This window comes from Nuphar pumila, chromosome 7 (assembly GCF_984573655.1).
Source record: "Nuphar pumila chromosome 7, dmNupPumi1.hap1.1, whole genome shotgun sequence".
In the NCBI taxonomy this organism is placed as follows: Eukaryota; Viridiplantae; Streptophyta; class Magnoliopsida; order Nymphaeales; family Nymphaeaceae; genus Nuphar; species Nuphar pumila.
The window spans coordinates 10871146-10891731 of NC_143255.1; the positions used below are offsets into that span (position 1 = coordinate 10871146).

Below are 20586 nucleotides of genomic sequence, written 5' to 3' on the forward strand. Positions count from 1 at the left end.
AAAAAATATATTGTTTTAACAGTAAGAAATAGGATCACAAAAAAAAATATTATTTGAGATCCAGCAGTAATAAGATTTTACCACTAAACGATTTTTTTTGTTTAGATAAACTATATGATGTAAAATAAATCTAAAATATATTTTTACTACTTAACGAGTTCATACGAGTCAAGCTGAGCCAAGTGTCTACTGTTCATATTATGCTTGTTGGAGGCTATTTTACGAGTTTAAACAAGCTCTTTACGAGACAAACATCAGCGGAGCCAGAGTTGGCTTAACCTCAAGCTTGGCGTGAACCCAACTGGACTTGGATCCATTTAGATATAACATAGGCATTGTGTTGTTGGACCATATGAATCCCTGTGCTTGGTCCAACTGGGGTCAGGTTAGGTTGATGATAGGTCTAGGATGGAGTTGTTAACCTATGATTGTTGGAAGCGGGCTCAAACTTTGACCTAAGTGAGTCTGATGACAGGGGTATTGACCTAGTATATGTGCTTTAAGGGGATTATACTCCCACCGAAGTAAAGCGAAAAGGATGCTAAGTAGTTCTCTATGGGGGAAGCGCGAACCCATTTTGATATGAAAGTTGTATTTTTTGCATTTATTATGTGGGTTTTACCATATATTTCTCATGAAAATGTTAATTTCACTATTCTTAGGAAAGAGACCCTATAAGAAATTGGGCATGAAACAAACACCCCTAATAGAAGACCTGGGTCAGGAGAGGATAGGGTCCGACTCAAGTTAATTTAACCCCTGCTGCATCACTGACCAGTAGGGATGGCAGTGGACCAGGGGAAAGCGGGGCCCCGCCCCGCCCCGCCTCGCCCCGTTTGGACCGGGGATGAAGGGTATGAAACGAGGATGGAGGCGGGGGTGGAGGATAAAATCCATCCCCGCCGCGGAGGCGGGGCGGGGGTGGACGTGCACTTTTCCCCGCCCCGCCCCGATCCCCGCCTAATCCCTGCCCCAACCCCGCCCCGACCACTTTTCCCCGCAATATCCCCGCCCCGCCTCATCCCCGTTTGGACCGGGGATGAAGGGTATGAAACGGGGATGGAGGCGGGGGTGGAGGATAAAATTTTGAGGCGGGGCGGGGGTGGAAACCTTGTCCCCCGCCCCGCCCCGCCCCACTGCCATCCCCACTGACCAGTCATCAAATGGGATCCGAGTCGGTTCGTGTACGGTACCAAATATAAAGGTGATTAATCCGAGTCGAGGCAGAGGTCAATTTTCATCATTCTCAGAAAGCTCTCTAAGGGTATTTTAGTAATTAAATTTCTAGATTTACACCACAGTAAGAGCATCGTCGTTTTTCATATTTGTCTTCACCCTCCACTCCACTCCACTCCCCTCTCTCTTTTATCTTCCTCCCCTCCCTCTCAACCAATGGAGCTCACCGTTCCACGGTTCCGCTTCGGTGCCTCCGGCGACCCCCAGGACGGAAAATGCCGCTCTCACTGGAGGCGCTCCTCTCCCAAGAAGGGTTCCGGCGGCGTCCCGTGCCGGAGCGATCCACGCTCCGCCGGTCCGTACAGTTCCCGACCGACACTGATCAGCCGGGCCCGTCTGACCGCCCCACGCCGCGGAGGTCGGTCCGGAAGCCGCGCAATTCGGAGGCGGACTCCGTGTTCACGATCCAGCTCTGCCGGGACACCACCACGAGGGGGAGCACGAGGGCCCTACGCAGATCCGAGTCGGGGTTCCCGACTCGGATGAGTAGCGCCGGTACGCCGGCGTCCGAGACGAGGAGCTCGAGGGACCACAAGGACTCCGGGTTCCCGATCCAGATCTGCCGCGAAAGCAAATTGCTGGCCCAGGACGGGTCCTTCCACCGGCGGATGCCGTCGGACCAGTCGACGCCGCGGCGATCGGTCCGGAAGCCGGCCCTCTCCGACGCCGAGTCGAAGGTTTCCGCCCGGGTCTGCCGGGACGGCGACGCGACGGCCCCGGCGACCATGACGACCGGCGGCGAAACGGACGCCGGAGACGACGATTTCCAGGCTGTCGTCTCGATCCTGAGCGGGTTCGCCGGGAAATTCATCAAGGAGGAGAGGTTTAGAGTTTCTATTAGGGACAAGTGCTGCTCCTGCCTGGATCTCGATCCGGATTCGGAGAAATGGGGGCGATCGGCGAGGCGGACGGAGGAGGCGAAGGTTCTGGTGAGCCTTCGGTCGGGGATGGAGGCGGTGGAGCGGGAAGCGGAGAACCGGGCGGCGGCGGAATCTCTGCGTGGTCCGGTCCGGTCGCTCGGCGCCGTCGCCGGCCTGGCCTCGTCGAAAAAGCGGCACCTGACGACGGCCGGGATACCGAATTCCCGGCTGGCGGCGTGCGCGGAGCTCTACCTCTCGGTGGCGTACAAGCTAGCGCGGGACGACCGTTCGTCGGCGAAGCACCTGCTGCAGGTGTTCTGCGACTCGCCGTTCACGGCCCGGACGGCGTTGCTGCCGGAGCTCTGGGACTACCTCTTCCTGCCGCACCTGCTGCACCTCAAGGTGTGGTACAACCAGGAACTGGGTTCGATCTCGGAGGGCAACCACGTGCAGTCGAGGAGGGTGCGGGTGCTGGGCGGGCTCTACAACGAGCAGATGGACATGGGCACGCTCGAGTTCGCGCTCTACTACAAGGAGTGGGTCAAGAGCGGGGTTCGGGGAGCGGACTTCCCCTCCGTCTCCGTACCCTCCAGGCCCAAGCTCAGCAACTCCCAGCCGTTGATCAAAAAAAGCCTGTGAGTATATTCGTATCGCCTTCTCTTTGGATCTTCTGGATTTCGGGGTCCTCTTTGAATCATTTTGGATTTCGGTGGATAAAAAAAGTGTTTTTTCTGAGAAGAGAGATATCTTGGATAGTTGGGTTGGGTGTGTCATGCGGAAATTCTTCGATGCTTTTGGCTTTTCGAGATAAATGGCTTTTCGGTGGGTGGGGTTATGGAAGTGAATGATTGGGCTGCGTACTTTTTCACAGCTGTTGGCTTTTAGGATAAAATGGGGTAAATTCATTTGCTGTATATCCTGGTTTTTATGGATAATCGTGCCTATTCCAGAAATCCTGATGCGGGAGAATCAAGATCCCTAACTGAAGATGTTCTAATGCTTTGGGTGCCTCTTGACTGTATGGATCTCAAACCTAGAATGGAGATCTCAGGACTAGAGATGTATTTTTGAAACCGTCTCCCCCATTTTTCTCATGGTGTCAAAGTTAAGTGAATTTCAACTGAAATATTAAACAAATGCGTCGGTTTTAGGGTGTTTCTTAGGAAAGTGCCTCGAGAGAATGAAAGGGGGCTCCTTCCCACGGCGCTGAATCGAACGCTTCCATGGGCAAACGGTGCTGAGCCCGCCTTCTCTTCGTACAGAACATCCCATAATGTGAGGCCCAGCGTTTTCGTAGGCACGTTTCGTACGAAAACGAGTTGATGATTGATTGATACCTCCCCACAGGATAGGGGTTCCCCACGTTGGAAGTGTTGTCTCGAAAGACGTGCTTTTCACACGAAAGGCGCTGCCCATGAAACGAACGGGCCCTCACCTCCATTCTTAAAGCGAGCCCTGCACCAGTTTCAATAAATTTGCATGAGGGTGTTTTTACTGTAATTGATGGGTCTGGTCGGTTTTTTATCTTTTTTTTTCTAGTTTTTTGTTTTTTTCTAAATCCAACTATGAATGCGATCAAATATGCGACCCAAATCTAGACCGTGGGCGTCCCTACGTGGGATCTGATAAATTGATTTCAAATCCAGAACCAGATAAAAATCCAGACCCACACGGATAAATGGGGTTTGGTTCTTTGGTAAATGAGCAGAAGGAGCCTAGCTTGAAGGGTTTAAACTTGGCTCATTTTTTGTGGTGAACCGAGCCGAGCCAAGCCAAGCCGAGCTCCAGCTGGTTTGTTTAAAAAAAACATTGTTTTAAAGCTTAAAGTAATAGAATAATGAAAAGAAATTGCAAGTGAAATAATTTGATCATTTGTCGGTTCCAGTCTATATTATGTGATGTAAAATATATTTAAAATTACTACTTAACGAGTTTATACTGAAATGAGCCGAGTCAAACAAATATGGTTCATGCTCAGCTTGTGGAGCTTATTTCACGAGTTCAAACGAGCTCTTTACAGTCGAACCACGAGCAACTAATAAACCAGCATGTAGAGCTTATTTCATTAGTAAACCAACATTGGTAATGCTTGGGGTGTCTGTGTTTTAGGTACCAAACTGTGTTCAGCCCTGCGTGTGAAGTGGAGTGGGATGGGAATGGAGATCGCATTCCTCGAAACCATGAGGAAGTTGGTAAGCGGCTGTCGAGAGCCACATCCAGTAATGTAAGCCATTACCTCTCCCTTATGTTCCTCTTTTTTTCTTTTTTTTTTATATTTATTCCTCTGCTTTTTGGTCTGTGAACTGTTTTTCTGTTTGGAAATATAGTTATTAATCCTACAGTCAGTACCGAATGATTTCTCTGTTTATTCAAGGCTTATTACTTTTGTATGTACTAGAAACTTTTCCCGTCGACGGGCTCTGGTTAGGGGATTCGACAAAAGATAATTTGGACCCCAATAGTATCCACACAAAAAGAAGGGAAAAAACAAAATAAAGAATTAGAATGATGCCCATAAAGATAGAGAGATGAAAAAAACAATTCCATCATGATTTTTCTACTGAGGATTGATGGGGTTCATCATGCAACAAACTGATAAATGATTGGTTTTTTTTTTTTTTTTGGGGGGGGGGGGGTTGGGGTGGGGTGTGGCGGTGGTGCACCACATTATAATCATATTTTGGCTGTTTATTTTGAAACATCTAAGGTTTTAAGTAAATTTTATTTTTATTTTAAATAATTATATTATTTTGTTGGTCTCTAGGTGATACAACTAAACAAATATTTGTTTAGATGGATCTGAATGTTAGAGTTGTAATTATGTTTTAATTGTTTAACTTTACTCATGAATAATGTGTTTGTATTAGTTTCAATTAGCTTCATAAATTGTGTTAATATGTATTTTTTTTTATTGTTTTCTTTTTTTGGTCCTGTCTAGGCGTACTAGTTTTGCCTAGGCATCGATTAGGCCTTTAGGGGACTGTTGCTTGGGTGCTGACTGGCGCTTTTGACTACTTAGTTGGTATTAGAGAAATGCCACTTTTAATTATATTTTAGTATTTTATTCTAATCAAATAGTGTATTGAATATCCAAAAGGAATTGTGGGGCAGTCCGGATCAGGTGCCATATGATGACACAATTTTTTGTGCCTTACACACCTGATTGCCCTCCATCTTGGGGATAGGGCATGTCAGTTGTGGGGCCCAAACCTGATGGAGGGGTGCGTAAGGCAGGAAAAATTGTGCCATCATATGGCACCTGATCCGGATTCATTGTGGGGCAGTTTCCATAGAAAATGTAACTTTTGTATGCAGCAGGAATGTTTTCATGTGTCTTTCAATCCATTCTGTGTAGCCTTCGTGGTGCATTGTCCTTGTTATCACCTTTTAAGTATCACCTAATTCGAATTATCAAACTCTGGTCATGCTAGTTATAATGAAATGAGCAGAAAATAAATACAAGCCAACAAAGGGCATACAAACCCACAATACAACCACAAATCCACTTTAAGGATAACACAATAAGCCAATTAGGGCTTGCAAAACAATGTAAAAAATATTCTTAATTGTCAAAAAGCTTAGTGAGAAGCTTTAGAATAAATGGGGACATTATGCCCCTATTTATACAAGATAGAGGGAGCCTTGGGAGCTCCCATAGAGACGTTGGGAGCTATCCCAACGTCTCTATGGGAGATTCCCATAGAGTCCCTTACATTAAATGTAAATTACATTTATTAAAAAAAACAAAAAAAGACTATTTAACTAGCCTATTCCTAACCTAGTTACATAATGTGAAATGACCAAAATGTTCTTGATGGGCATTATATATATATATATATATATTCTTTTATATTTAATCATTCATATTTTAACAGCTAGTATGGTTGGGAAGTGAGCTGAACTTACCTCAACTAAATAGAAACTTGTCTCAAACTCATTTATAAAATAAATGAGCTGAGCTGGCACTCATTTTTAAGCTTGTTTAATTAAATGAACTGAGCTTGATCTCAATCTCAACTGGTAAGTTTGTTTTAAGGCATTATATATTAGGGAAAAATATTTGCTACCAATGAAGGTAAGGAACTAATGAGCTAGAAATCATAGGTGCAAGTTGTATCGACTCAATCTAACCACATGGATGGATGTGTTCATCATGGTTTGTTTGTTTGCTAAGGATCAAGCCTTGGGTCATGTTTTTCTTATGTAAAAATGTGATTCTTTGAGTTATGAAATTTTGGCACATTGTGGGCGGTTGATTTTTGAATCCCTTTAGAAATCTAATTACTTGTCATAATCACATGATTCAAAACAAGTTTCCTACTAAACAAACCATGTAGATCACATTGTAACATTTGATTTTACAAAAAAAATGGAAATTTTTGAAGAAAGGGTGATTTCTACTCATTAGTTCCTTACCTTCTTCAGTAGCCAATATTTACCCTATATATTAGCCTTATAAGTCTTCTTCACAAGAACTCATGCTTTGACAGTTAGTAGGGTGGCTTCTCAAACCTAAGATCACGGGTGTCAATCCTATACCTCCTTGTAAAAGGAATATTTTATTACATATAGCTTATGTTGGATTGCTGAACCAAGCTTGAGCTTCCTTGAGTTTTACCAATATGAGCTCAAGCCTGGCATCTATGTGCTGAGCCGATATCAAATACCCAGGCTGAAGCTTGACTTTGTCTTATATGGGTCCCAGTGCTAGTTTGACCAACAAAACTGTCAGAATGTGATATAAGAATGCCATAGAATTGCCTATTTCTCTCCCTCTCTGTGTGTGTGTCTTCCTTTTCTTTCTAACATGCTGTATACTATGTGTGTTATCTTTGTACCTTTTGCATCTTTTTTTTCTCTTACTTTGAGTGGCAATCAGCATCTTTGTATTTCTCAAATTCTAGAAATTAGGAACTTTATTATCATATTTGTTCTTTCTATGAATGCTTTTAACATTGCTTTTTTCTTTCCAAGGCAGAGTGTTTTGGGGTATCGTGAACAATCTTCGAGTCAGAAATGGGGAAATGAAAAACTTGATTTGACATCTGATATTTTGGCATCCGAATATTTTCATTTATTCTCATGTCATAGACAACCAGTAGTAGGCTCTGATGTCAGCAGCCACACTGAGAAAAATGAAGATGTTGGAGATCTGAATCTTGATATTCCATGTAATGATCTTGCTAGACCCATTAAGGTACTCTACACTTCAGATAATCTCAGCGACTGTGAAATTGCTGTACGTTTGATTGCCAAAGCTTGGTTGGATTCACAAGGCGACCCAATTGTGGAATTATCCCTATCAAAAGCTGCTGTCATTGAGGGGATGTTAGAAGTGATTTCTTCTTCGAAGGATGATGAGATTTTAGAGCTGGCAATGTCAATCCTAGCTGAATTAGTAGTAAGAAACAAAGTAAACAGGCAAATAATACTTAATGCAGATCCGCAGCTGAAATTTTTTGTCAGATTGCTCAGGAATGATATTCTCTTTCTGAAGGCTGGAGTCTTGCTTTATCTTCTGAAACCTAGGGCCAGGCAAATGCTATCTCATGAGTTGGTGGAACTGATCCTTAGGGTTTTAGAGTGTGGTGACCGGATGCAGAGCTTGTTCACTGTCAAATGCAGCCCTCGAGTAGCAGCACTTTACCTGTTGGGACAACTTCTTACTGGTTTCGACATTGACAAAAATGTAGAGAATGCTAAACAAATGGTCGCACTTGGAGGCCTGGAGTTGCTGATCCGAACACTTGAAGTAGGTGATTCCCATGAGGGAAAGAATGCTGCAGTTCTTTTAAATTCTTGCATTCAAGGTGATGGAAGTTGCAGGCACTACTTGGCTGAAAACATCAAGAAGTCCTCCATTCTTGAACTCTTACTGAGCAACCAAGGAAAATCTAGTTCGTGTGCTCTATTATTGCTGATAGAGCTACTATGCTTAAGCAGGTATGTCTATGTTTCCTTAGAACATATGTTTCTTCTTTCAATTCTTCATGGCGGTACTAGAAAAGCAAACGTATATTTGGATAATCATGTCAGCATAAGCAAAGTAAGTGCATATTCAAAAGTGTGAGTGCTTGGAAAGATGAGTCTATTGCTACACTATCATTTTTTTTATGTGATTTTATCCAAGGAAGCATTGGATCCCTAGATCTGTACTGTGAAAAACTTTAAACCAGGATAAGGCAACTAAGGCCCCTATTAATGACTGTGTACTGACATCATATGATTCACATAAACCTCGTAAACATCCTTTATACACCCTGCTGGGTGTAGTTGACTAGGTGCCATTTAGTCATGACAACATACACCCAAGTGGAGAACCTCTTTATGGAATGTTCATCATGGTGGTATGCATACTATTGTTTTAAACTTCTTTCTTGTGGTGTGTATTCTATTGTTAAAAAATTCTTAGTGAAGGATAGAGAAGAAAGATTAGCTTGTCAATCAAGGAGGAATGGGTGTTTGAGCTCTCCACCGAACTGGAAGGAAAGCCTCTAAAAGATTTCGGGAAGATTGCACTTATTCTGAAAACCATGTAGAGTGACCCAAGTATGTGTCAGAAGAGAATAAATATTGGACGCTTGGCTGCCTTAAGGAGGTTTCTGTGACAATAGTGACACAAGAGAAAACAGAATAGTGGCACGAATGATTACTTATTCTTCTTATGCATCAAGTTAAATGCTCGTAAACTGAACTGGTAACATTATTAAGCCTGTATGATCTTAAACCATTGCTCACAGGAATTGTAAATAACATGATCCAAATGTGTGAAGGAAAACTATTCTGGCTACATCTTGCTAGATGAGTAGTCTTTATTACTGGAAAGAAGACTGGGGCCCCATCTGGATGATGCCTAAAAAGGTGTTATGAAAATAGTTTTACCATAAAAACTTGTTTGGACTTTAAAATAAAGAAAAACACTTCTTTTCAGAAATGTATTTTGAACCTGAAAACACTTTTTTTAAGAAATAAAAAAGATCCATTTTTTCATGTTTTTTTTATTTTGTATTTTTTTCTTGAGGCTTATCTCCCTTCTACTCTCATCAATCTACCCTGTTCTCACGCTTCACCAGTGGCCACAATTTCTCATTCTATGTTCTCGCATGTATTGAGTACCCATCATATTCTGGTCATTCTATCATGTTCTCTCAGGGAAACGTCTTCAAGTGATCTGAAATCTGGATTGTAGTTTAAATATTCTAAATGAAATTTGTAGTGCTTGATCAGTCTGCATGGCCTGCCTTTGGTGTGATGTATCCTGTTCTCTAATTGTTGAGTACTCAGACCAGTGAGATAGGTGCTCCAAGAATGAAAAGCGCATTAATTTCCTCCCTGCTTTTCTGCAACAAGTATACCAAACACCTTGATAATTTGAAATGCTTAATGGTAGTGGCATCATATATGAAAGATTCATCAAAGTTTTGAGCATATTTTATCCTCTTCCTTGGAGCAAGTTTGACCATATCTTCTTTTGTTTGGTTCAGAGATAAGGTATACCAAATTGGAGTTAACATGACATGTAGCCAGAATCCAGATTATTTATTTCATTGTCTTTAGTGCATCTTTTCTTTTTTTAAATTTCTGTCAGGAGTCATTAACTGTTCCATATATATTACTATCTACGGGAAAGAAGTCAGTCTCAAGCTATTTGTGAAACCATAGTATCTCTTGGAAATTGTTCTAGGAATGTGTATGATGAAATCTTGTGAATGTCTTGGTTAGAGCAAAACAATACTGTTACTATATAGCCGGTAAGACAGAAAATTGATCTTCTTGCTCACTTGTGCATGCCTCAGGAGAAATCAGATCAACAAGTTCCTCAATGGATTGAAAAATGAAGGCTCAGTGAACACAATGCATGTCCTACTGGTCTACCTCCAACGTGCACCTATAGAACAGCGGCCCTTAATTGCTGTTGTTCTCTTGCAGCTTGATCTTCTGGTATTTTTTCTCCATAAGTTAGTTATTGAAATTTAGTAAAGCTGTTTCAGAACCTCTATAGTCCCTATATGGAATGGCAGTTATATTGCAGGGTGATTCTCTCGGGCATAGCGTATACAGAGAAGAGGCAATTGATGCTATTGTAACATTCTTGGATTTCACTTCGCATGACGTGAAGGTTCAAGAGCAATCTGGCAAAGCCCTTTTGCTCTTGGGAGGTCGTTTTTCTTACTCAGGAGAAACATCAATTGAAACGTGGCTGCTAGAGCAGGCAGGCATGGATGACATTTGTTCCAACACATTTGATGACAAGGGTGCTATCATGGATACTACCCAGCAGGTATCATTTACTTGCAATTTTTTGTGATTATCACTGATCACACATTGCACATCAGAAATTCCTTTATTGTCAATATTCTTGAACTTCATGCTGAAAATGCTATTCATTGTAATTGATCTTGCTTTTATTTTTATTCTCTTGGAAGATTTTCTAAAGGGTATCTAGTTATTTTTCAACAATTTCAGTTTTCCATGCTTGGACTCTTTTCTAATAGATGAAACATTTACTGGGAAAATACAAATTTTTTATTATCCATTTCCTTATTTCTAATTTGTTGATAATTTTGAGAAAAGGTGAATGTTTTTTAGCAGTTTCTATGTAAATTGCAATATGCAGCTGAGTTAGATGGCTGATAATCATATGTTTTCCATGTGAGCATCAAGAACAAGACAAAACTCTTTCGATGTTTGAGCATCATTTATGAAATAGTTATTTTCCACTACTCTTTTGAAAGTTTGTCTAAAGTTACTTCTCCAAGTATCAGTAATGAATGATCGGTCAAAGCTCTTCTTTATCACTATTCTAGAAATTGATCATGGGCATTTATAAATACCTTTTGAAAATGTCATAAGTAGGACCCAATGTTGTGAAAAGCGTTGAGGCATAGCGAAGCGTTCTACCAAAAATGAAGAGAGGCGTAAAGCGTAAGCCTCAAAAATATATTTTTGAAAACTTTAAAAAATGAATAAAAGAAATTCTTTATTAATGAAGCAACAACCAATAAGAAATAGAAAATCTCAAATAAATACCGAAAATATGAGATTAACACTGTCACATAGGTGCGGGTGTGGTGATGCGGCACTTTAAAAAAACTTGGGTGCGGGAGGGTATATATATATATATATATATATATATATATATATAACTTATCCATAAAAAAAGCTCTCAATAAAAAAATCTGTTTTTCACCAGAAACAATAAAAAATTAGAAGTATTGCTTAATCAAATTTTTAATCGGGTATTGCTTAATAAGATTTAGATTTATATACATTTAATATAAAAGTCTATTTCAATGCAATTTTCACTTTTTTTTATTAATGCATTTAATACAAAAGTTTGACCTACTCGGTTCTCCACATTTAATACAAAAGTACATTTAATACAGAATCTAACCTACTCGGTTCTCTCTATTTAATACAGAAATTCATTTCAATGCAGTTTTCCCTTTTTTATTAATGCATTTATGACAAGGCTCTATAAAAAGTATAAAAGAATGTAATGACTCAACTTTTTATGACAACTTTTTAAAAACAGTAAAAGAATGTACGTGGCTCAAAACATTTAATGCATAACTTTTCAAACTTTCAAAACTTTGTATATGGGACAAAACTTTAAATAATTTAATTTTTTTAGGGTAACTATTTTGGACAAAAATAACCCTAGGTACGGGTTGACCGCACCCAAGGTCACATTGATCACACCAGGTGTGGCACCTGCACCCGAACCCGCATCACGTCAATGCGGGTGCGACGGCCTCTATGCTGAGTCCTTGTGACATAAGATTAATATGTAAAAATAACATTAATGCAACAACTTGATCTATGTAAGTATCTAACAAATAAAATATGAGCATTCAATAAAAAATTAAGTAACAAAACTACTAACAATCAAATTTCTCAACATCATGTCATCATCATATAATGCATATTAGCATATAAAACAAGCTTGCTCAAATTCCAATTTCTAATACATTTACGAAAAGCAAGCTAACTCTAGATTTGAAATTCTGATGCACCACAGGTGGTTGACAAACTTCATGCAGATACCTTCTTCACAAAAACAGCAAGTGAGCAAGGCCATTCATAACTATGGCCCATAAAGAAATTTAGGAATGTAGTGCATTGTTTTTCACATACATGAATTTCTTTCCATTTTAAAATATATGATACATGATGCCAAAATATTAAATGACAAATAAAGTAATCTTGAAGCAAATCTTCAACCATTTTTACAAGCAAACCGTAGAAAGAGGACATGACATTCCAAAGCATTGATTTTATCACACAAATCCAACATTAATTGGAATTTCCAGCTTTATATTTGGTACATAACAAACCAAATAAAAGATGGAAGTCATGGTCTATCAAATTCAGACAATTCACTGGTTTAAGAGCCAAAAAAACCAAGAACATCTGATTGTTAAAAGACAATAGAGCAATTTTGATGAAAATTGTAGAAGAGAAGAAGAAAAGCGGAGAAAACAAAGAAGCTGGTTGAAGACAAGAGACAAAGAGAGAGAGAGTACCTGTTGGCTGAGGGAGACAACACAACATACCTTCTTCTTCTTCCTTTCGGCAGAGAGAGGGAGAGAGACAAAGAGAAAGGGAGAGCGAGAGGCGAGAGACTAGAGACGAGTGGGAGAGACAGAGAGTGAGAGACGAGAGAGACAACACAGAGAGAGGGAGAGCGAGAGACGAGATATGAGAGAGATAGCAAGAGGGAGAGGGAAAGAGAGGGAGAGCGAGAGACAAGGGGAGTGCCCTAAACAGTCAGGGCCTCCCCTAATTTGGGTTAAATGTGGGTTTTGACCCCCAGTTGACCCAAACATTGCGAGGCACGCGCCTTAGCCTGAGGCATGCCTTGCCATGAGGCATACGCCTCAAGCTATTTATGTTTTTTTAGCGTGCCTCCAGGCTCAAGGGGCCTTGCCCTTGAGGCGCGCTTTTCACAACACTGGTAGGACCTTTATCTTCCCTAGCACCATTATCCCCATATTCTGCCTCAAGTATGCAATTAGGTATATCATTGCAATGATGAAATTCCAAGAGCAACTGACAACTATGAATCTAAGCTAATAATTGACTGCAATTTTGGGGGAAGGACATCACATAAGAATGTGGTTGGTACATCTACTTGCAGCTTTGCTAACCTAAAATAGGATGCAGATACTGATCAAAGTTTTCAAAACTGTCTTCATCAGTATGTATATTTTACAGAGGCTGAAGAGCTTCCAAGTTGCATTCTTGATCTCTATTAGCATCTTTGATTTTCAAAATTCCATCCAGAAAGCATTGTTCATGGCACTGGCATTTTTACTTGTATATGCTGATATAGTTGCAAATTAACTATAATTCAAGACATCCAAAAAACATTCTCAACTGTCACATAGACATAAATGCAGATATGACACAGATACACATAATATGAAGAATTATCTATATATGCGTGTGTAGAACAAGAGAGAGAGAGAGAGAGAGAGAGAGAGAGAGAGAGAGAGAGAGAGAGAGAGAGAGAGAGATGAATAAGAGAGAGAGATGAATAAGATATTACTATTATATAGTATGGCAAATTTAATTCATTTTACTTCCTAATTAAAAGATAAGAAACTTCCTAATCGCATCTTAAGCATGTTCTAGTTTCTCATTTATGAGTTCACAAGGACCTAGAAGGCCTTCATTTATTGCTTTCTGGTTTCCTGTTTCATTTCTTGATTCTATTTCCCTCTTTAGCAATGCTGCATTCAGCTGTTAACAGTCTAGGAAAATGTATTATTTACCAATGTAGTTATAGACGTTCGAGAAAGGAAGCAATGGAGTTAGCCTAATACTCGGTGGATCTTTTTGTCCAAGCCAATTATAGAATGCAGCTGAATTTTTTGTTGAAATGATGAGATCATTTGGGTATGACAATAAGTTCACCGAGGAGATTCCATAGAATGCATCTTGAGTTGATTCAATTATTTTGATGGATCTCCAATCAACTTGTTTCCTATGTATGATGGCATAAGGGAGAGAGATTGTCCATGCCTTTCCCACATATCAGAGAAAGTATCCTCTTAGTATCTGTTGCATTTATGAAGAAGGATTTCACACCATACCTCCCAGAAACATGCCAACAATTGGCATATTTCTTTGATTGTATTTGTTCTCTAGCTATTTTCTTGGGGTGACTTCAAATGTAAAAATTACAATTGGATAATTTATTACATCATTTTGGTTCAGCTGAAGGGCAATTTATTATTTCAGTATTTTATAGTTGATTTTCTTCTTTTTAAAAATTGTTATTGGCTATGTATTTATTGTAGTGTGTATATATATATATATATATATGTGTGTGTGTGTGTGTGTGTGTGTGTGTGTGTGTGTATAGCTACGGCTATGTATCTTGACCCACCTAATCTTCTTGGCTATGTCACACGGACTCTTCTAACAGGGCACCGCACCCGCGTTGCACCTAGGCGGGTGTGACACTTGGACACAGCTTCCTTTGTGTTAGGTGAAGTCAACCACACTGAGGTCCATTTCTATCCAAAAGTAGATTCAGTTAACCCTAATCAAGTCCATTTTTTTCTATATTATATTATATAAATACATAAATGCACACAAATATACATAGTGTTAACTTAAAACTGTTAATATATATATATATATATATCCTCCCCGCACCCAAGTTTTTTTAAAGTGTCGCATCCGCACCCGCACCTATGTGACATAGCTTCTTGGTTTTAATCTTATTCATGAACTCTTTCTTGTCTTTATCATTGTCTCACACAGATACCAACAAAGAGATTCATCAAAGCAACTCATCCTATATCAAGATTTGATTGATTGATCTGGTTGCAATTAATCCAGATTTTGGTCAAATTTGAATAGAATGGAATGAAATAACAACAGTTCCATGCAGATAAGAAGATTTCAACTATAATGGGAATTGCATTATTTGGAATATAAATGGAAATTTCCCCTGTTGAGTGTCAAATATTGGTGAAACAGTCATACTTTCTTCACCTAAACAAGAACTTTGTTTAATGGCTCTTTATGATAAGGCAGGAATGCAAATGCATACATCTCCTTGATAAGCGCCATGATGGGTGGTCTTCTTAATAGAAGAGACATTTGGTGATAAGTGTAATGTATTAAATAAATTACCTCAAATGCCTTTGATTTTAGTAAGACTACATCTTTTATGTAAAACATTAAGAAGAATTATCATTTGTCCCTCAGTTTAGTTAAGATAGATCAACTGCAGTTGCCCTGCTATAGGAATTACAATTTCTTAAATATGTGAACATTTTTATTTTAATGGAAGTAGATTTCTTGTGTTTAAAAAAATTATGTACTTTGAAATGTGCTTCCAATAAAATGTCAAACAAGCTTTAGAAACACCTAACTTCTTGCTTTCAAAGTGGTTCCATGGAATCAAGCTTCCTGGGATGTGTAGAAGCTTCCAGTAACTGTGGCTAAATGATTAGAGGAAATCCATTAGGTGACACACTCTTTTAGTATATTTGCTAAACTTTGTTGTCCAAGTGAGATATAACAAGACAATTTGTCAGGTTATCTAATGATAATGACCCTGGTTCTTTATAGATAACCTTAAGTAGGTCAAAATTGAAGCCATGAGGTAAAATTTGACTGATGGAATGCTTTTATGTTCTTTACTACCATATCCAAGCACATCAGAAAGAAGGCAACTCATTACTGCAGGTATGGTGACAACCTGATCACAGAAGGGCATTTCATCATTTTCTCAAGGTACACGTAGGCTGGACGTATGGTGCAATATATGCAAGTTTCTACACAAGATCATACCAACATAGATTAGGAGTTTAGGATAGCTTGATCCTTTTCATGCAATCAGACTCAATTAGTTTAGTTGTTATTACCAATATGTGGGTGATAGTGTGCATTGGAGGCATTAAGTCCATTCACAAGGATAAAGCTCTCTTAGACCTCCTTAGGTAAGAGCTATCCTTTCTTTTAGTTATTATTTTCTAAATTTTTCAATACTATTTATGCAGCTTAAGTTTCGTTTTCCTCTTTATGTGTTTTGAAATGATTTCAACTTATCATTCAAGCAAGTATTAAAGCTAACATTTATTTGAAAAAAAAGAGTCATGAAGCTAAAAATCCTCAAGGAACTGCTGGTTCTTGGTTGATTTTGTCAAGGAACTCTATAGGAGTTTGAGCTGAAAAGATTGAGCAAGTTTGAGATGACATAGGTTGTATGCCTTGATTTAATCGAGATATATGGAGCAGTGGACTCCATTTTGAACTAACTTCTCAAACAGCCATTTTGAGTATCCATCTTGACAACGAGGAGTCATATGAGCACAGCAGAAGGACCTAAAGGATGAGTGCCTCATGAACAAATAGTAGGGATAAGATTGGACCCTAGGTCACCTATAGACATGCGATCTTTTAAAAAAATCTTTGGTTCTGGATTTAAAGGACACCATGTCTTCATGGTGCTTTTTCAACAGTATGGGCTTTAGAAACCCTGGTGCCCAAATTGGAATTTCACAATTAAGGTTTTTGAGATGGTGAACACTCCAAGTGGAGCCACAAGAAAGATTTATGGCAAAAAATGCATTATGGTGTCTTTGGGAACTGAAATTTGAATGTTGGACCATCACAGACCCATAGCGCAAAGGTTCCACAATGAGTTCTTTTCTCATTTTTGTAACTTGAAAATAGGACTAAGGATGCTACCAATTGACATCTAAAATTGATCTCCAGTAAAACTAGAACCCCCAAGTGTGGCCAGATTCAGACTTTTTTGTTCTTAAGGCTTTCTAGGTTGTGAATTTGAAGGATATCTGACCACAACAAACACTGATAGTGAGGAAGAAGTTGACTCTTGAATTGCACTAAAATAGTTTTAAACGATAAATAGCAAGAGGCAAACAACTTTAAGCTTCTATGGAAGTGAAAGATCTCTAATCTTGGTGAGAAGATTTGGAGTTTGGAATTTCCTTCCTAGGCCTCTTATATAGATGTTGGGGGAGGTTCTTTAGGATAAGGACTATTCGACTTTTTAAGTAATTAAACTAATTGATCCTAAATACATGAAAACATTGAAAAGGATACTTAAATCTTTAAACCTGATAGTTCATTTTAGAAGCTTGTACTAATGGCAGCATATGACAGGTCTACATCTCTTTGACAAAATGATAAAATACCCTTGAATGAGAAGCTTCTTCATTCCTTTACAAGTACTCATCTTTCCCTGAATCTTCTTCAAGGTTGCAGAAGAAAATTTCTCCAGAAAAGCCTCTTCCTCACGAAATACTTTTCCAGAAGATTGAATATATTGCATCTTGGATTCTTGGTTCATATCTTGACGTTTCTAAGATGACTTTGTAGTTAACAAGTTCTTTGTTAATTTTTCTCTAGTTTTGCAGAAATGTGAATGAGATATAATTACCATATCTGCTTTACCATTAATTAGAAGTTAGAAGATAGAAGTTTTTTTTTTTCACATTTTGACTCAGAGTGGATCATGCAGGAGTAAGAATTTCATGGGTGGTTTAAGCATAAAGACCCTTTCGATAGATATAGTTATTATCGTTACAAGAGGTAAAATGTTACTTCAATCATGTCAGCAGTTCCACTTCCCTTATCAGATACTCAAGAACTCTGATGCTGTTAAAATGTTTGCCACCTGATAAAGTTGGATGCTCTTGAAGCCAAATTGCATTTGAACATTATAACTTTTCATTTGTTAAAGAGCATTATCAGTTGTGCTCTCTAGGTAAAGTCAAAATCCTTGTGTGCAGCCTTTTTCTGATGCTCTTGATAAGATTATTAAGATCAAATTCAGGAAAGCTGGATCCCAGTAATTTGAAAACCAAGGTTGTGAGAAAATAATTCACTTGAGCGTGTTCCTAAGATTCAACCATCAAGCCACATCTGTCTGGCTTAGATGTTCATTTTGACTGACTTTTCAGTTTTTTTCATTAGTTATCATTTCAAAGTTCTTGCAGACCTTGTCTAATGTATGACTTCTTGCATTTATTAATTTCTTTTCCCTATGATACTGTTGTGGTAACCCATTTTTTTCCTTAAATTGTGCTGATCTTATTGTTATGGCTGAATATATTCTTCTTTCCTCCCTTTTCTTTTTTCTTTGATAAATTCACCAGGATGAAGAGGAAAATTTGATTGATAAGTGGCATATAAGTGTTTCAAATGTGCTGCTTACTAATGGCAAGAAGAGGTTTCTGGAGGCTCTTTCATTGCCTCTATGTCATGGGACCCGTTCTCTTGCTCGTTCATGCCTAGTCACTGTTGCATGGATCAGCCACACACTTGCAAAACATGAATATGTCGAGTTACTGTTGATGGCATGTTCTGTCTTGGCACGAAGTCTGATTGAAAGCTTGAGATTTGACAGATCAGTCGAAGAAAGGGTGCTAGCCTCATTTTCACTTCTGAATTTCTCCAAGAATGCAGGTACTAGGCTTTAAATTTCTCCAAATCCATGAAGTTAGGTTTGTTTGCCTTCTGAATTCGAGGCACTGTTTGAACAAATGGCGGAGGCTTGGCTGGTCAACGTGTATGATGCTCTTATGTGATGACAATAAGCTCTCCTCTTGCTTCCCACTTTTAAATCACTTCCCGTATATAAACACAGCATAGGGCTTCTCGTAGCTGGTATTTGGATGTGGGTTTACATTTATTCTGTTGCTTATATCTAAGGAAATACATAAATTGTCAAGCATGTTACTCTGATTGCATCAAAAGTTCTTTAGATATTGGTCTATTCCTCTGGTTCCATAAAAGGTGTTACATTGACTCCTGATGTTGGGATTCTTGTCTTACAGATTGCCTTCGTATGCTTTCTGCCCATCGGGCTGAGATTGTGGGTTCTTTAAGGAGTCTGACACAGGTCACATGGACAGCTAGAGAGCTTCTAATTGCTACAAATGAGTCAATATACACAACAAAAAAGACCATCTCATGAAAACCTTTTTGAATCAGCATCTAATTGTTTGAACCAGAGTTGCAGTTCAACTTTGTCATGAGATCCACAGGTGGTTTCTATTTTCCGGAAGATCTGGATAGAGTAAAGTTTGGATGGAAATCCTTCCCAAAGCCAACCCGGCTTTGATGGAACTTTTAGATCCACTCGGCTTCTACTTGCCATGTGTTGCTTGTGCCAATTCCTTTTGTTTCATTAAATTTTTGCTGCTACCTTGGAGAAGGTTGCGTCCTTTGTGCAGATGATATTATTATCTGTTGTGCTGAACTTCTTTGGGAAGATGTAAATTATGAGTGACATAATTAAAATTTGTATTAAACTATTTGTTATTCAATTTGTTGTGTGGTAATGATGGAATTTCCCTCAGATTCCTGTAGTTGATCGATTAGTTTGTGTTAAGCTATTCTATTAAGCACAATGTTTCATTGTGGATATAATGAACACAGATGCATTGGTAAAATGGTAGCGTAATGATCATTTTGGTTGACAGGAGTTTTCATTAGCATTTTGATCAAGTTACATTAGTCTCTCTTAAAACGGGCTTTTGATAAAATAAGAAAGCAGTTATTGGCAATTGCAGGACCTGTTTATCTCCCCTTCTACCTTCCCTCATGCAGACCTCTTTGATCTCAGGACCCGTTTACCCTAATCTTTTTCTTCTTGTTTCTAATATTTTTTTCTTTGTTTGAAATTTGATTGATTTACATGGTATTAAAGCAGTTTTCCTTCTATACCATGTTTAGACCATTAATCCTAACACTTTTTAGAGATCCATTCATCTTTATTGAATTCTGAAATATTCTCTCTCTGCAACCTTTTCTTTTCTTTTGGTTCTGCTTCTCCTATTTTGTTCTCTTCATTTTTTTTTTCTATTATTTTCTCTATTCTTTCTTTCTTTTCCTTTTTTCTTGTTTTTCTTCTCTTTTTCTGCTTCCATTAAGGAACATTTGATGATCTTGGATCTTAGATTGGAGGGTCAGATTTTGATTCGAGGTTCTGAACTGACATCAACCCATATGCTAGTTTTGCAAATAGAGAATCTCAGATCCTCAGCTCTGGGATCCATAGGACCTCCCCTAGATACATGGATCACTTGCCTGAGAAGAGGCGCGTGAGGCCAGAGGTCCTATAATCTTAGATTACTTTGCATCTAAGATCCGAGGCTATCAAACACACCCTTATTTCTAGTGATCCTGCTTAATTCAACATCGATGTCATAGTTAATGTCAGTGCAGTATTATTGATGCACATGTGATCAATATTATTGACAAAAAAACAAAACTTTTTTTGCTTTCATCATGCATCAGGTTGTAAATTAGCTTTGTTCATATACAAAAAAGATTACAAGTTTATATTGTCTAGTGCTTACAAGCATATCTAAATTTTAATTCTTTCTTCTATACATCTGGATGGTTGTGTCTCATATTTCTCAGAATGCTGGTGTTCAATTCCTCTTAGTAGCTATTGGATTCTTGCACAAAGATAGCCAACCTAACATAGATCTCC

The 20586-nt window shown here is 39.0% G+C and overlaps 1 protein-coding gene across 1 annotated transcript; it reads left to right on the forward strand.

Annotated features, from left to right (window-relative positions):
• Positions 1-1451: 1451 nt before the first annotated feature.
• Positions 1452-19414, forward strand: LOC149831121 (uncharacterized). The gene is made up of 7 exons (XM_090012936.1): positions 1452-2731; positions 4206-4320; positions 7075-8039; positions 9893-10037; positions 10118-10377; positions 18242-18551; positions 18923-19414. Exons 1-5 carry the CDS (start codon positions 1452-1454, stop codon positions 10181-10183), a joined length of 2571 nt encoding a protein of 856 aa, XP_089869062.1. The 3' UTR covers positions 10184-10377; positions 18242-18551; positions 18923-19414.
• Positions 19415-20586: the final 1172 nt, after the last annotated feature.

Excerpts from the sequence above, each read along its gene's own strand:
- LOC149831121 (XM_090012936.1), top strand. The coding sequence starts at position 1,452 with ATGCCGCTCTCACTGGAGGCGCTCCTCTCCCAAGAAGGGTTCCGGCGG. Across the intron at positions 2,732-4,205 it reads CCGTTGATCAAAAAAAGCCT|GTACCAAACTGTGTTCAGCC; the intron begins GTGAGTATATTC and ends TCTGTGTTTTAG. Across the intron at positions 8,040-9,892 it reads GAGCTACTATGCTTAAGCAG|GAGAAATCAGATCAACAAGT; the intron begins GTATGTCTATGT and ends TGCATGCCTCAG.